The 16,638-nt window shown below is 34.5% G+C and overlaps 3 protein-coding genes across 4 annotated transcripts in view; 1 reads left to right on the top strand and 2 right to left on the bottom strand.

The window, feature by feature from the left end:
• Window positions 1-885: 885 nt before the first annotated feature.
• Window positions 886-8,759, bottom strand: LOC100186453 (coadhesin). Of its 2 annotated transcripts, none has more exons than XM_002130873.4 (11): window positions 8,560-8,757; window positions 7,769-7,947; window positions 7,048-7,278; window positions 6,659-6,808; window positions 4,931-5,099; window positions 4,245-4,366; window positions 3,427-3,625; window positions 2,725-2,987; window positions 2,209-2,286; window positions 1,746-1,883; window positions 886-1,108 (listed from the first exon to the last, which is right to left on the bottom strand). In XM_002130873.4, the coding sequence occupies exons 2-11, from the start codon at window positions 7,923-7,925 to the stop codon at window positions 1,092-1,094; spliced, it is 1,524 nt and encodes a 507-aa protein (XP_002130909.1). In that variant the 5' UTR covers window positions 7,926-7,947; window positions 8,560-8,757; the 3' UTR covers window positions 886-1,091. The 2 variants fall into 2 exon arrangements, with proteins under 2 accessions (XP_002130909.1, XP_026692405.1); XM_026836604.1 differs by having other exon boundaries at window positions 902-1,108; window positions 1,752-1,883; window positions 8,560-8,759.
• Window positions 8,760-9,305: 546 nt separating this feature from the next.
• Window positions 9,306-12,435, bottom strand: LOC778550. Its single transcript, XM_026836605.1, has 7 exons — window positions 12,014-12,435; window positions 11,710-11,880; window positions 11,147-11,348; window positions 11,002-11,088; window positions 10,103-10,248; window positions 9,773-9,922; window positions 9,306-9,454 (listed from the first exon to the last, which is right to left on the bottom strand). The coding sequence occupies exons 1-7, from the start codon at window positions 12,399-12,401 to the stop codon at window positions 9,438-9,440; spliced, it is 1,161 nt and encodes a 386-aa protein (XP_026692406.1). The 5' UTR covers window positions 12,402-12,435; the 3' UTR covers window positions 9,306-9,437.
• Window positions 12,436-15,576: 3,141 nt separating this feature from the next.
• Window positions 15,577-16,638, top strand: part of LOC100183225 — a 4,659-nt gene continuing 3,597 nt past the window's right edge. Inside the window, exons 1-2 of the mRNA XM_009861825.2 lie at window positions 15,577-15,788; window positions 16,144-16,391. The gene's annotated coding sequence lies outside the window, so the exon portion shown is untranslated. The remainder of the gene's footprint in view (window positions 15,789-16,143; window positions 16,392-16,638) is intronic.

The raw sequence follows: 16,638 nt of genomic DNA on the forward strand, positions 1-16,638 counted from the left end.
TTAAATCAAAAATCTTTATTACCAAATGAGATAGAAAAGGAGGCTGTCCCGATTTACCCCACCCTTAATATTCTCATTGGCGTTATTATGAAACGTATAAATCTTTTTAACCCTGTTAAACATGCTGTAAATTGAAGTACTTTAACCTAACAAAGACTTCTTTCTTTTTGATTTATCAACAGCGCATCGTGTCGACTGGAATTACAACTTTAAACCACCTTTTTCTTAAAAAATATTTAGCGTTCTAATGCTTGTAATAAATACCGTGGGTCATAGGTTAAAACAACCATACCCACTTGGTGTCTTGCTTTGGTTTACTCTGTGGTATGACCTGGAAAACATTTTGCCTTTGGCTGCCACAGTTATGCAAATACATTGTCGTGTTTATAATGTAACAGTACAGTGGGCGTATCTAACACAAAATATTATTTTCTAGGTCGATGCGACCACCACCAATATGCCCTTTAGCAAGTTATTCGAGATAAACGTGTGGTAACGATTAGGCACCACTAATGAGTTGTCAAATTATTAGCTATACACATAAAAAAGGAAAAAGCCAAAAAACAATTACCCACAAAGTAACACACAAACTTATAAGATGGCACGAGGTGTTGCGCGATAACAACTGTCGTTTTCCGGCCACGCGAGGATAAAGTTACATTCATTTATTCAAGCTTAAAATAAAAAAATATATCCTTGGGCAAGACACGTAATTGCTCCAACTTAGTGGTCGTGCAAATTGCTAGCCATGTACAGAAAAAACATTCACGCGCAAAGTTGCATACGTATATAGTAACTCGTAAGATACAGAAAGTGTATGAAATATAGCCCATTTTTTAACCACCATAGTCGTTCTGCCGGGAAATAAAAAGGTGAAATTCATTCTACTTGAATTTTATTTGTTCATGAATACTTCACATATAACAAATAAGTCGGCACAATGAAAGGCGTGTACTATAATTTTATAAACGCTGTAATACATTTCAAAATAAATACATTGTTAGTACGTGATGCAGGTTTATTAGGCGATGCTGAATCAGCTACAGAACTACGAAGCTTTGCAGTGACACCAACGGTTCTAACTATGTGGCCTATTTTCCCAGTTGACCTAAAAACAGCAAAATTGTTGCACGTCAGATTTTACTAAAAGGTAGATAAATTATAAATATAGCAGGGTGGGGAAGGTGGGACACCTGTAACACACCCTATCCAAACGAGCTTAAGGTGGTTTAAACAATTAACAATGGTCTATCGGATTATGAGGATTAAGTTTTATAATAAATGCTCTTTGTTTTCCACTAAACGTACAAGAAAATAGAATGAAAGGGCGTTCCATCTTCCCCCACCTACCATAAGTTCCATCAGTTGCAAGGTTTTTTAAACTTTTTTTGCATAAATATGTCATTAGATTTAAAACATATGTATTTTGTTACTTCTGCTACCAGGCTTAATGTAAAATAGTATTTTATCCACTGATCTGGTATATAAAACGTTAATGTTTTTCCATGTTTTGTCTATTATTCGTTAAGACATTATTAGAGTTTGGTAACCGTAGTATTATAAATGGGAATAAAATTAGTAAACAAAGAACATTTATGGAATTATACAACCATAGCAGCGCGAATCTAAAAGCGTTGTTAATAGTCAAAAACTTGGTTAGGAAATATGGGGCTTTGATGGTAACGTTATCCCGTCTTACCCCATAGTAATATGAGTTGCATTTATTTAATTAAAACATTACTTACCATTACCTCTGACACATTGCCTACCGCATGAGGTAGCACAGCATAAATATCCAATGGCACACATAGAGTCACGGTCACAGTTATTTGCAGTTGGACATTCAGATTTTCTCACATTTGATATAGCCGGACACGACAGTGCTTGAAAAAAGTCACAATGTTAAAACCATGTATTTGTTTCTATTCTTTGTCAAAGTTGGTTAAGAATTGAAGATTAGGGAATCCAAAATAAAATGTTGCCGAGGGCATACACTAACTAACTGATGCGGATTGTCTTAAAATAGACATAATTTGAAAAGAATTTCATGTTGTGCAAACTTATAAAATAAGAGTTTGAGAAAAAAAGAAAAACCTAATATTAAAGAAAGTCAGTTTGGGAGAAAAAAGTAAAACCAATGTTTAATAAATGATAATTTTACATAGGATTGGTGTTATTAGCTTGAAATGTAATAAAGAAACCACTTACTCTGTACACTGCAAATAACCGGACATGATGTGTCTGGTAATGCATGGCATGCTTGTACAACCAAGTCCCCATCACAATCTATACACCGAGAATTAATAGAATAAATATAAGTTTATAAGTATATATTTTATGGTCAAAATTTAGTTATAACCTTAGGGGTGCCTGGGGCCATACGTGCCAAACCTGGAGCCACAGGCCTGTTGTAGAATTTACGATATTGTTTTAATCAGTAAACACAACAAATAAATTGGATTTGTTTAAAAGGTTTGTTTGTCTTGAATTGTTGTCCCTGCCCCAAAAGTGTTTTACTATGTCAGGGGCGACACTTCACACCTATTTTTTAAACAGGAGTGACCATGTACACTGTACAGCATATTTGTTTCACTTACAAGGCTGAAACATGCTTCTTCCCATATTAAAAAAACTTATACAATATAATTTAAAATTTTAGGCCAGATTTGACCCATTATCTTAAATACACTTAACTCAGTGAACTGTTATTACAACTGTGCTTACCACAAGGTATATATCCTGGCCGTGTAGCTATTAAAACATTAGGAGTGCAAGTTGGTTTGCTTGGAGCAGTTGTTGTTGTTGTTGTTGTTGCAGGTGTTGTTGTTGTTGTTGCGGGTGTTGTTGTTGTTGTTGTTCTTGTTGGATAGTGAAATACAGTTGAATGAGAGTTGAGTATTGGAGGTATGGTGACTTGAAAGGGTTGACCACGAGCACCGTTAGTTATGATGCGAATTCCTTGATTGATTGGACATTGGCTTTCAAAGCTTTGGGAAGAAACGGAAAAAAAACTTGTGTTATTAACTTAGCTTAAAAAAATTACAATAAAAACAAATTTCTAAAAAATAGAGGATTAAGCCAAAGATAAGAAACCTAAAATGAATGAAGATGGCTTATTTACCCCCACATGCCGGGGCAAAGAAAGTTGTTATAACATGGGTGTTATGCTCCATACACCTTGTGTGGGCTTACAAGTTACCATGTATATAACTCTGTGGACAAGTGTTTTTTTTTGTATGACTGGCAACAACCAATCAGTAAGATTGGAGCAACTGCTGTTAATTGTCTTACCCAAGGACACATACTCCCACAATGGTAGCAGCGAAGAGCCTTGAACCCATTACCTTTAGGGCTCTAGGTGGGAGACAGGCGCGTTGACCACTCTGCCAAGGCTCAGTTGGTATAATACAGTGTATTCATACTTACGTATAACAGCGACCATCTTGACCAAGATGAGGAGTAAGGACTGGACATCCACACCCTGCTTCACAACCATTGGAACAACCAGTTAATGAACCAAAAAATCTCATTAAGTCAATTGATAAAGTGTTTGAAACACTTGTCTGTCTCCTACATTCCTGGTTACATGGTTTGCAAGTGAAGTATTGCTGGTTGAATGGACAACCTGAAAAGAATTGGTTGTTTTGGTTGGTTAGAAACAGTAAGCCTGGTATTAATGTAATATTGCAATGTAGAAACATACTTTTTCATAACTTATTTTATTAAATCACTACAAATTTTAGTATTTTTTTCAGATTACAGCAAATTTTAGTAATTTTCTCAGATTACAACAAATTTTAGTTGACTAAGTTTTCTGCTTAAAGCACAAGGTGCCCAAATATCAAAGGCCCATGTATCTCTTTTTTCCCAATAGCATACCTATGCAGTGACTTAAAAAATAAAATATTAGGCAAATTAAATGCAATAATTTTGGGAACCAAATTCCAAAACTGAATAAATGAAAAAATAAGCGAAAATCCACTGAGGGACAATGGGTTATTTTAATTCATAGACTGTCTAATTCATAAACCTTACATGCCTGTTTAAAAGTTATATATAACTTAGTGAGTGATTTTTTTATTACATTTCACACATTTTTTTGTAACCATTGAACTTTTAAAATAAAAGTCAATCAAAACAAAACGTTTGTGACATACAAAAAAATACAGCAACATATTAAAAAAATGAAATTGACCAATAGAGTATACGTACTGACTCTTATATAACTAGGTAATATTACTTACTGGGGCATGGGACCTGGTTACAAAACCCAGTATCAGTAGTTTGTTGAGTGCATATTTGAAGATAATGTAACGCATATATCACGTTTGGGCTTAAAACCGAGCCAACTGGAGAGACAATGTTTCTGAAAATTTCAAAATAAGTAATTATTTTTTTATAAATAAAATTCGAAATTTAGTAAGCCAGCCACTCAAGGTGGGGTTTTTTAATGAATGAAATACAATGGCAACATGACCCTGGCTAGAGTTTCCCATTACCCCAATACACAGAGCTTCAATCAGTAAAATATTTTGGATTATGTGTACAATATAGCATTACATGCCTTAACATTTAGTAAATTATAGTAAACTAAACAAAACAAAAAGACCGCAGTTTTTTTATACCATGATTTTCATTGCTTTTAAAGTTGTTAGAATTGTTTATCTACACAAAAATAATGCACTAAAAGTTGGAGTTTTCAGTTTCACAAAATTTTAGATTCTTTAATTTTACAACAAAACATAACTGCTAAACTTTTTAAAATGCAAAAAAAGGCATGGATAGATAGACACTAGTTTTATGAAATAAATCTAACTTATTGGTTGTAATGTTTACTGGATTATTGCAGTGCACAAAATTCCATGTTTGGGCTGTATATCCTAGTAATCCTACCACCCCAGGTTTGACGCCTATGAAACAAAAAACTTACCCAACACCAGAGTCAAGCACCGAATTCAAATTGTTCTTGATAAATTCAACATGGTTATAGCCGGGTGAGTTCGGTGCAAGATTTGGTACGCACTGCCGAGATCTGTGTTTAAATCCCGCACCACATACACGAGTGCAATTGCCCCAAGCTCCCCATGGAGTGAGTTGAACTGTTGGTTAAAAATGGATTAAAAACCACATCTGTTTAAAATACGTAAACATTACATGGGTCTGCATTAGTGACTTTTTGATACAGACATGTCTTTGTCAACTTTTTGCCTAAAAGCAAAAACTTGAGTTATCGCCATAAACAAGATATTAGTTCAGAAATTGTGAACCAAAGGTAAAAATAGTTGATGCTTTCATAATATCATTTTTTGTTTTATGTGGGTAAGGTCCTACAGCGTGCGTCGACATGCCATGGGAGCTGTTTTGCCTAAACATCACTTCGTGACTCAACTATGTTCTGGGATTTAGAACATGGATAGTTGACCCAATACCCTGTTTCTATAATAAAGCCCCTTTAGAATTTTTTTTGATTCTTTTTTTATATTAGGGAAGTACCAGACCCATATGTCTGAAATCAGTACAAGTTGGCAGAGGTTATTGAGCAAAACAAGATTAAAAAAACCTATGCATTAGTTAAAGTTTCATCCCTAGTTTATGATTTAAAACAAAGATAGCAATGACAGTGGAACAATTTTGCCCCTGGCTGAAAAACAACGCCCTATTTAACCTGTCATTCAAAATAACCACTAATTACATCAAGTTGACACTCGGGGAGCATTATGGTTTCAAATTGTCAGTTCCAATGCCACATTATTTTCTAGAAAGGGAAAGGTGATTCAATAATTTCAACAAGTTAATCCACATTATAGAAAGGTGGGGCTTAAATGATTTGTAAATACATGAATTACCATGTCACATTAGAGCTGTTATTTTAATATTAAACTGAAATATAGGTTTTCTATGTATGTATTGGTTTGGTCAAATCTATATATTATTAGTTTAGGAACATCTGTAACTCTAAAAATTTGACAGAAACATTGGTTTAAATGAAAGAAACATGAAATTCAAAGCCCACACCTATTCGAATTACTTTATTACATAACTTAAGTAATGTAAAACTTAAGTTTTTATATGTTCAACATGTTTACCAAATTGGTGAAGAAATTTTTAAGATTTAAACTTTATTTACATTTCTAAAATTAAAAGTTGTGAGCTGTTTTGTAAAGTAGGCTAAACCAGTGTTACATTAAAAATATTCCCTACAATCGTACTGTGTAAGATTTTAAACTTAAAAAAAAAGATGCAGGACTGGGTTTCTTAACTAATGGCCAGTTGACACAAAGGGGAAAAGAGGGTGACCACTATCAGCAGACCACAAGACCTTTATTGTTTCTTTTACAAACCAATTGCTACAAAGTAGTTTGTAAAACAACAGTCAAAATCATGTTAAAAAACAGTCATTATACCATGGATGTCCTGTTCCATACAGCTCATTATTGCAACTAACTTTTTCAGTATTTTTGGTCGGGGTAATAATTTTATTTCAGGAATAGCCTTGGTGACAATTTAGACAACCTATTAGTGGCCGCTGGGTTGGAGCAATTGCCGTTAAGTGTATTGCCCAAGGACACATACGCCTACAACGATAGAACAACAAGCCATTTGTAACCAAGTATTGATAACAAGTAATCCATGATAAATATCATTAAGTTCCACTTACAGCACGGCCCATTATTGCAAGATCTTCTTCTTATTTCTTGGAAATTACATTGTTCTTGATCATCCGACTCCAAACATGTTCTTGTGCTATTCTGCCATCCACCACCACAGTATTGACTGCATTCACCCCATACACTCCACTCAGATACAGCTAAAGAAAGAATAGCAATCTTTGATATGTATATTATATATATATATTATTAAATCAAGTTTAATATATATATATGTATGTATTAGTTTTATTGTTTAGATTTAAAAAAAAAAGTAAAAAAAAATAATTTTGTGGAATAAATAGTTTTATAAGTTTGTATGTATATAATTTATTTTAAAAATATAAAGCTTTTTTGAAAATAAACTTTTGTAATAAAGTAATATAAATTAACCACTTACCACAGTCTCTTACATTACATGGTTGTGTTTGTGATTCTACAGTTTGACGAAGGTAATTTCTAAGCAATTGTTGTGTGGTCAAAGGCTCGCTCCTTTGCCAGCACATCGTCGTGTGATGCGACACACCCTGGTCATCCAAACATCTCCTACTTCTGGTTTTAAGCCCACCACCACAAACTTTGTCACATGTGGTATAATTGCTCCATGCAGTGTATGAGTAAGTGGTGTTATCTGAAAAGTATTGTATATGTATTTTGTATATAAATGAATGGATGAAAGAATAAATGAAGTGTATATATATACATTATATGATGTATGGATACTACTAGTGTATTGTTGTCTATGAGTGTAACCTTGTTAGCAAAATTGACAGCCATACAAAAATATATTATAAACAAAAACATTAAAAAAGTTGTTTTTTTAAACTCAAAGGCAAGAACAGCAATATCACACTCTTCCGTGCAATATTTTGTTATAACTTTAAAGTGGTCCCTTTACCTAAAATAAGCAAATGATATGGTGTTGAACAGGACAGAGGAATAAGATTAATAGGATAATTATGATTAGTGCATTAATTTTAGATCTTTACTGTTCACTGATAATAAAACATATCTAACGGATTTATATCATATCTTAAAAGTTATATGAATGCTATTATAATGCTACAGCCAACTTACAAATACAATTTATAGTCAACTTATTAATCAAATTAATAACTTACCTTGTAATCTTGTACCATTAGAGTTTGGTGGTGAATGAGGTGTTGGCCAAGCATTTGCTCGTAATCTCATAAACGATAAAACTTCTGACAATCCAAACGCATTGCCCGACACAGTGGCCGCAAACAAAAGAACAAGTGACAATTGAATGACGTGCATTTTGAAATAACTGCTTTTCCAACTGTGTCAAATACAAAGCAATTATCAATATTTGACTGTATATATATAAATATATAATGGTAAGCAATGAAACACGTTCCATCGTCTATAAAATGTCCTGTTTATACAAATATCGGGAAAAAAATACAAAAGTTTTGATAGTTAATATTGACCTGGTGTATTATGCTTTAATATTTGGATAAATATATATACATATATCCAAGTCTGCAGAGTACGGCAGTTTCTGATGAGATCTTGTGAGTACAAGACAATTACTTTTTTACATGTGGGCGTGCTATCATCAAAAATCGGCATGCAACGCACATTTCAAAACCACAATAGAGAATTCTACTTAATTCATCACGTTATTTTTTATTGTTTGATTAACTGGCATGCGTATGACAAATTATTGCGTGCATACCCAAAAATTTGTAAAAAAATTCGCTTGTGCACCTGCCATATTCTGCAGACTAGTATGTGTAAAAAAACAGTTTTTAAAAAACTAAAAAAAAACACATGAATATAATCGGGATACTCATACATTTTCAATTTGCCAACACAGCAACAAAAACGGTACGTTCACCATAGGTTGTGTATTCACACACAATTTGAAAGAAAAAGAAAATTCACTCACCTGGTTAGAACAGCTAGTGCAGAGCTGAGATTGCAATAAAAATCAACACAACTTCGTGCGCTTTTTATAAGCTAGCCTTGTTTTTAACTTTTATGTGTGACACGGCCCAGGGCAACATGTTGTGACGTCAGCCTCAGGTGGAGCGGCCTTCCTTAACAGTTGCCTTAGGGCTGAAAACAAGCTAAGCTATTCCTGTGTCTGCTACCGTTTGCGTTTCCTCGTATGCGGAAGTGTTCGCATCATATTTATGATATGCCTATTTTTATTATTTATATATTTCACATTCACAGGTATCTGCGAACTATGAAGCAACATTTTTTAGATTTACGATATCGAACAGCTCTGACAGCAGGCTCCTAACTGCGTGTACTTAACTGAATCCTTTACTTATTTAGAAAAAGTCCGTAGCCACGAACAGGATTCGTAAATCGGCAAAATCCGGTAAATATGGATAGAAACTTAATTATTCTTGCTTGCGAAAGGCATGAAATCGAAAAATATTTTGAAAACCACGTTTTTGTCCTTCCCGCCAAGTTATTTAACACTAGACTTCGCTGTAGAGCAGTTCGCATTTGGAAGGTGGTGTTTTAAAGAGGGGAGACATAACTATTTTTTCCCAGATAAAAAAAGCAACAAAAAGACTGAAATGGTAATGCTAGCTCATTTGTCAAACTTTCTGATAACTGATGTTTGACGTACATTTTCTCCTTCGTAACACGAGGCACATATATAACACAACAAAGAAATAAACATAAAACAATATATTAACAAAAATAAAACGCAGTAAATGTTAATACTTGGAACAAGAAATCAGAAATCTCAGATACATCAGCTAAACACGTTCAATCTTCATTATATTCGTCCCATCTCTGAGCGAATTAATTGGCTGGCAGAGCTTGAAATAAAACATTCTGTTTTGTCATCTAAACATTTAGTATATGAGCAATTTAATTGGCTAAAAAAATAATTTTAGAGTTTGTAACTGTTTTAAATTAGGGCTGTGTATACTGTGGGCTAAGACTGGAGACCAGATTTTCGCGTTTTGAACAATAAACAACACTCCTATAGAATAGCGGCGATACGGTTATATATTTCTGTATATATTTTTAATTTACTACATAACAGGACAATAAAAGAAGTTTAAATATGTCCCATCTTACCCTACCTACTATACACGTAATATTTTTATACTGACTTTGTTTTAAATAATTACCTGTGGACGAAGTAGTCGTTTTGCAATCCATTCCAATGCTGGTTTCGCTTGTTGTTGGAGAACTCCTCGTTTCGTCGACTTGTATTAAGTGTTGGTTTCCAAGGCCGTATAACTGACACAACATTGGAAGTAACGCTCTGTTCTCCATACCTAAAATGTTGTGATTTAGTGACTTTGAATATTGGGAAGCTATCCGGGTGGTCGGGAAATAATTAATCTACTGCAGAATTATTTAAATCATATTACGTATGTAGTAACTCGTAAGCGGGCACGAAGTGTATGGAACGGAACATTTCTATTAAAAAGGTAAAAGAAAAATTAGAAAATTACCAGCTCCCAAATGTTGGTGCATATTTTGGATCATTGGTCTTTGCAACATAGGAAAGGTTTGTGGCAGCACTTGCTCAAGGGCCGCATAATTTCCCGTCTCAGCGAGCAGCTCCAACCCAACCGCAGTTTGACGCTTCCATTTTGTTCTGTGACAAAAATAGGCGGCTATAACTATAGGGTTAATTAAAATGGGAATTTTGGCAAGTTTTTAAAACCATATTTCATTCGATTTTTATAAGGACTAATAAAATACTTAATAATTCTTATTCGAATTGTGTTCAAAATATTACCTGAACCGTAATATTTGACCGCACAGAAAAACCTATATTGGCCTGACACTTTTGAGTCGTTAACTAGGAATTATAAGATCCTGGTCTTAAGGAGTTTGATCGACCAAACTATACAGAAATTATAGCGCGAAAATTGCAAATTGACATTTTTGCTATTTGGCAGTTACAAATTGGCATATTAGCGACAAAAATTGGAAAAAGCATCGATAATTTTTTCCACCACTTTAACGAAGTGACTCAAAAGATCCAATTAGGCAGCTTATTCGTTCGCGCCTATTACGCAAGGGAAATTAGGAAAACCTAAGGCGTACTTAACATTATGCCAGATCTATATAAACAGATTTTAATTATACGTGTTGGTAAAATTTTTCTTCATTCTAATATAATATGGTGGGGAAGACGAGAGAACATTAGCACATATAATGTCCAAATATCCTGATCATATTTCACGACGAATCAACAATAACGGTCTATGGGAGTCGGGAGAATAAGGTTTTATGTGTTTTTTTAAAGTTTTTTTTTGTTTACTATCAAAAGGGAAAAGAAATAGAATGAAAAAGATTTCCCATCTCCCCACCCCTATACTAAACTTATAATTTAATGTCGAACCTTCTGTTTTGATACCACGTCTTTACTTGTGTGTCTGATAAATCGAGTCTTTGGGCCAATTCAATTCTATCTTGAACAGAAAGATACCTGAAAATATGAATAAAAATAACTTTTTACAAAATTTGCAGCAAAATTTTGATTATACTTTTTGCATTCAAAACTGCTCTCTAGTTCCTGTAGCTGGTCGTCCGTGAAAGCAGTTCTTGCTTTTCTGGCTTTCTTGGTCGGAGCAACTTTTGTATGTATTCGTTTGTCTTCTTGTTTAGGGTTGGGGTCGTCGTCTTGGTCGAGTCTTCTTCGAATATCTTGAGACCAATCGTATTTACTGTCTGTGGGAGCTACGGGTGCTGTAATAAACGCACATCAAGTATTAAATACAATACTGTGGAGTAAGAATGAATACCGTTAGCAGCTAAATCCCATATTTCTTGATCGTGTTTTCAACAACAATTAACAACGTTATTTTCAACAAGTCGCGAGCCATTAGTCTGTGCGATCAGTTACTTCTGTAACTCTAATCTTTACAGTAGACCTACTACGAAATGGGATAGAAAAATAAAATGAAAACATATCCCATCTTCTCCTAACTAATATGATAAATATTTTGACAAACTTTAGAGTATTGGAATATTCTAAAGCCGATCTACTTTAATACTAAAACTTTCGCAAACAAAGAACAGACATATCGACACATAAATTTGTACTCACGGATGCAAATGTTATAACTTCCTTTCAACTGCTTGTCGAGAAATTGCCCAACAACTGCCTTGCTTGCTGGCATTGAGAAAGGTAGAAAGTTCGGGGTATGAGCACCACTTCTACTGAGACCACCGTTCCATAACGCATGCGGTAAATGCGGGGCAAGAAAATTTGAATGGCCTGAACAAAAGTGTATCATTATACGTATGGTTATATATGCAGTACAGTAATTTGTAAGTAAAGTAGTTGAATGTGTTTTCGAATACTAATATGCACCTAGTCGTGGGATAAAACACTCTAGATATTTGCGTACCAAATACAGGGAGGCCGTAACCGTGATTTTGAAGCAATTTCGAGGGAACTTCGCTGTAAGCTCCTTTCATGAATTGGGCTTTTGTGAGTTGTCCAATTAAGTTGTCTTTCAGCAACAATCTTTCCGGTTTTCGATCTGAAGTAAAACTGTCTTCCCCAAAATTATGTTGCTGCGAAGAACGGAATATTTCATCTTTTAGGTGTGAATTATGATATCGGGACTTTTGGCGATTATCTTCGTTCAGGGAGTTTTTTGGACTGGTAGTACGGCTATCTTCTTTCAAAAGTTTGGCGATGGAGAAATTGCTGCATTGTTTTTGGACTTCAACTTCGCATTCGTCTGAACCTCTTTCTTGATAATCACTCTCGACGTCACTTTTCGCATCCATATTTGTAGAAATGCCTACGCTTTCTGGGAAACGTTTTGTCTAAAAAAAACAAAAAAAATTAGTACAAATAAAAAAAGGTATTAAAAAAATACCCATAAATTAAAAAAATCCTAAATACTTTAAGCTTTCAAATAAAATTGTAGCTCCTGTTTTTGACGTAGTCAGGCGAGCTTTTACGCATACCAGAAACAAGGACGTGGGCTTTTATACGGCGAGCAATAGCGACAAATATGGTTCTTGTTCAAAGCTTTCTTTTTTCTCACGCCGATCGTCGTCAAAACCTAGAGCGAGAAGGGATTAATTTTTGTGATGCATTTGATAGTTTATGACAAGTTGTCCCGAATTAAAAATTTAGTACTTCTTAATAATTTTGACGGATATAAATATAGTACTGCGGGGTAAGATGGGATACCGTTAGCACCTATAAATTCGATATTTCCTGATTGTGTTTTTAACAAATAACAGCGCTATTCTAGAGTCGCGAGGCTATACAGCTATATACTTGTAAATATTTAGTGTTTACCACCAAAAGGCACAAGATAAGTGAATGTAAACATGTCCTATCTTACCCCACTCTGCTATATACTTGTCACCAAACTATTGTTATTTTACACAATGTTCGTATAACCCATGTAAATAGTAATGCTTTACAAAATAAGAACCTAAGTTTTTATACAAAGATATATTAAAGTTTAATACACAATTTTATTTTGTTATAAGACTTCAATGTATATTAAACTCATAGGTTGTAATTTACAATAAAACACGTCTTTGTAATATCGGTACCGTGTTATGGAAAATTGCGAATGGCCTGTTTCTATAGTAATCGACGGCAAATTCGAAGTTCAGGTGTTTCTCATGAGAACTGTGCGCTATAAACGGCAAGCAACCGGCGATTAGTGATTAAAGATTGATTGGTAAGATTTGTGACAACGAGAAGGGGCTTAGGTCGTGCCCGCACCTCAGTAGACTATTGAAAGGAATAATTAGCAGGTGATAGGTAAATGTCGCTTAGCCACATTTATAAGCCAAGCGAAAAGACGCGAAAATGGTAATTGGGTGCCACACAAAGCGACAGACGACGAGTGATACAATAGTGGAAAACGTACGCCCTAATTTTTATTATATGCTAATGGTGTTATTATCAGTATTGAACTTGCGATGCGGCGTAATAGCTTTTCGGAGTGACGTACACGTATTATCTCATACAAAAACCGTTAAAACGGATGAAAAATAAAGAGCGCGGTTTAATACGTCTACTTTTAGCGCTTTTGTACTCATAGTCAAAAGTATCCTATTATATCCAATTTGGACGGGGAAAGTAATGTAAGGCGTAAACAAGTCGCCAATAACTGGTTGAGCACATTTTTCTTTAAACGTTACCATATTTTTTATTTATTTTTTTATTTCGTTTAAAATCCTTCCAAAAATCTTACCAACTGTTTCTATGACCATAAGATTTATTTAAATGTATTTCATTCAATTTGAGCGGTTCATGGCAATTAAAGTGATATATTCAGTCAGTCGGCCATGGGTTCTCGTAAATAAAACATGCCAAAACGTATTAAATCTTCGTGGGACATACCCTTCTAGTGAAGCGGCATTGAGTGACAGTTAATTAATATTAATTCAAATTGAACTGATTTAACCAGACCATACAATAATTGGACCCATTCAAAAAAAATAAATTAAAACACCAGCCGTACATCATAAGTAACATACGTGAAACTTTATAAAATAGATGTCTTTTGTGTGAATTGCGTTTAAGTTTAGGTTATATAAAAAAAATATATTTCAAAATTATTTATTTCTGTAAAAAAATTTCGGTATGAAAATTTATTGCCCTATATTTTTAAATACTAAAGGTGCAAATACATTTTAAATTACACTTCGTTAAACGGTATTTGAAAGATATTATGTTCGCAGGTTCAGACATTGCAAGGGTCGCAATACACACTATTTTCCAATCCGGTTATTAACGCGCGTTTTGCGCTTTTATGAACACAGTTGAAATCGCCCTCCAATATATACCAGCAGGCACACATAAACACTAGATCCGCTATTTATTAACTGCCTTTTACATTGCTCTAAACGAGTCGGTCAAAATTTTTGAGAAAATAATGAAAAACCATATTTAGAATTAATACAGTAGGGTGGGGTAAGATGGTACGTTTTTATCCCATTATTTGTACCGTTTCGGTATAGTAAACAAAGAACATTTACAAAATTTTTATCGCAACTTCAAAATAGCGTTGTTGATTGTTAAAACATGATTCGGAAATATGGGGTTTATAGGTGCTAATAATGTATCCATCTTACCCCGCAATACAATATGTTTTATGAAGCTCAAGCGAAAACTGACGTTTTTTAAATTAAAACCGGTCACCCCTAATCTAACATATTGTCTTATCCATGTGAATACGATGACATTTTATTATCCGCTTCTTGCACAAAGCAAATGTCGTGCAGATAAAACGTCAAACTGCAAATCCAAATGCACAGCGTCAGTACATTGATGATATTCTTAATTAACAGCATTGAAGTGAAAAAAATAAGAAAGGACTTAATTCACGCTTTGAATAGATACGACTTGATAGAGCGATAATATATGATTGGCTTATTTACAATAAGAAAGTGACTCTATATGGCAGTCACTAATTCCCATGAGAGCCGAAATAAATGTAGTTTCGATCATTTTACGTAATTATGTCTCATTGTAACGGTATATTGTATTGATAACTATTGCTTCTTGAAAATCTATGCAAATATTGCAACACCTTTTTAATTGCTTGCAGAGAAATTGTCAGAGTCGCTGACCCAAGGCACACAAAACAAAATGTACCCAGGCCATATACTCAATTTGTATGTAATTGGTAAGAATGTTACTTTGTAATCAACACATTTCGTAATACAGAATAGTTAACTGGGTGTTGCACAACGGGTAAACTGATTGGCTCTACTTAGTAGCACCTTTTTTATATGGCCACCAAAATAAGATCGTGTAGTTTTATATTAGTTTCTTACAAATACCAACTTATACACTATATAAGAGCTCTAAACATAATTACTTAAGTGTTTAAAAAAATGTTTTAAAAATAAATAACATTTTGCATCACTGTGCGAATTCTACGCATTTTGATCAGCTGGACACGTTTTACTCTCAGAATTCGGCGCTTATAATTATCCGCCCGCGTGTCGTGGCCAAGAATCGTACTGCCAACGTGTTTCACAACGAATCAGTTTCTAGTTGAACCTTTACTGACCACGTTTTAGTTTTAAGAGGTTTTTGCCCGAAGACTGTTGTAAAACGAGCAGAGAAATTTTAACGTGAAAGCTTAACATAAAGATATATTAAAGCTTTTGAACCATTGTTTTAAAGAAAAACAAGTAAGATTAAGATTAAAATTTTCATTGTATTTTTTTGGTCTAGTGGGTGGAAGATACAGGCTCTTCTGACCGCTTTGCCCAACAGTAGTATAAATGCTAAAACATGGTGGGGTGGGGGGAGATGGGACACCTCTATCACATAATATCCCAATATCCTGGTCAATCGTCTTTTAGACCATTAACAACGGTCTATGGAAGTCGTGAGGATACGATTTTATAATTGTTTGAATGTTATTTGTACCAAATGGGCCGAATAAATAGAACGAAAAGGTGTCTTGTTTTCCCAACCCTACTATACATGTTTCAAAGTGAGAATTCTATAGCATTCGTTACTCATGATAACCCATCATTGCAGATATGGCTATCGACAACCGACCACGAAACCGTGAGCATGGGTACGGGCCTTATAACCGAGTCAATCCGAAAGTAAACCAATCTAAAAATCTCCCCTACCGTCGTCCCAGTGCACCACGTGGAGCTGCGTACGTTCACGTTGAAGCCTCACCAGCGTCATCTTGCGGATACGCCGCAATGCAACCGCTACCGGCTGGTGGCAACAGAGGTTTTCAAAATCATCCTTCAAACTTTAACCCAAATAAACGAGTAAGCAAACGATGTTATTAAGCGCATAATATAGTAAATAATCATATGGTTTGATGTTTTAGTAGTTGTTGTCAGCCATTTAATAATAAATAACTAAGAAAACAAGGCACGCCGTTAAACAGTGTTTTTAAACTAATAAACGTAACTTGAATGAATGAACGTAACTTACTTTATCCTCGCGTGGCCGGAAAACGACAGTCGTTATCACATGGGTTTAACACCTCGTGCCAGATTACGAGTTACCATG

This window comes from Ciona intestinalis, chromosome 11 (assembly GCF_000224145.3).
Source record: "Ciona intestinalis chromosome 11, KH, whole genome shotgun sequence".
NCBI classification, from domain to species: domain Eukaryota; kingdom Metazoa; phylum Chordata; class Ascidiacea; order Phlebobranchia; family Cionidae; genus Ciona; species Ciona intestinalis.

What these genes read in the sequence shown, in the direction of transcription:
- LOC778550 (XM_026836605.1), bottom strand. Translation starts at nt 12,401, where the DNA reads ATGGATGCGAAAAGTGACGTCGAGAGTGATTATCAAGAAAGAGGTTCA. An exon ending in TTACGGCCTCCCTGTATTTG is followed by an intron (nt 11,881 to 12,013) that starts GTACGCAAATAT and finishes ACTTTTGTTCAG; the next exon opens with GCCATTCAAATTTTCTTGCC. An exon ending in AAGTTATAACATTTGCATCC is followed by an intron (nt 11,349 to 11,709) that starts GTGAGTACAAAT and finishes CGTTTATTACAG; the next exon opens with CACCCGTAGCTCCCACAGAC.
- LOC100186453 (XM_002130873.4), bottom strand. Translation starts at nt 7,925, where the DNA reads ATGCACGTCATTCAATTGTCACTTGTTCTTTTGTTTGCGGCCACTGTG. An exon ending in TTGCAATAATGGGCCGTGCT is followed by an intron (nt 5,100 to 6,658) that starts GTAAGTGGAACT and finishes TTTAACCAACAG; the next exon opens with TTCAACTCACTCCATGGGGA. An exon ending in GGTTATTTGCAGTGTACAGA is followed by an intron (nt 1,884 to 2,208) that starts GTAAGTGGTTTC and finishes ACTTTTTTCAAG; the next exon opens with CACTGTCGTGTCCGGCTATA.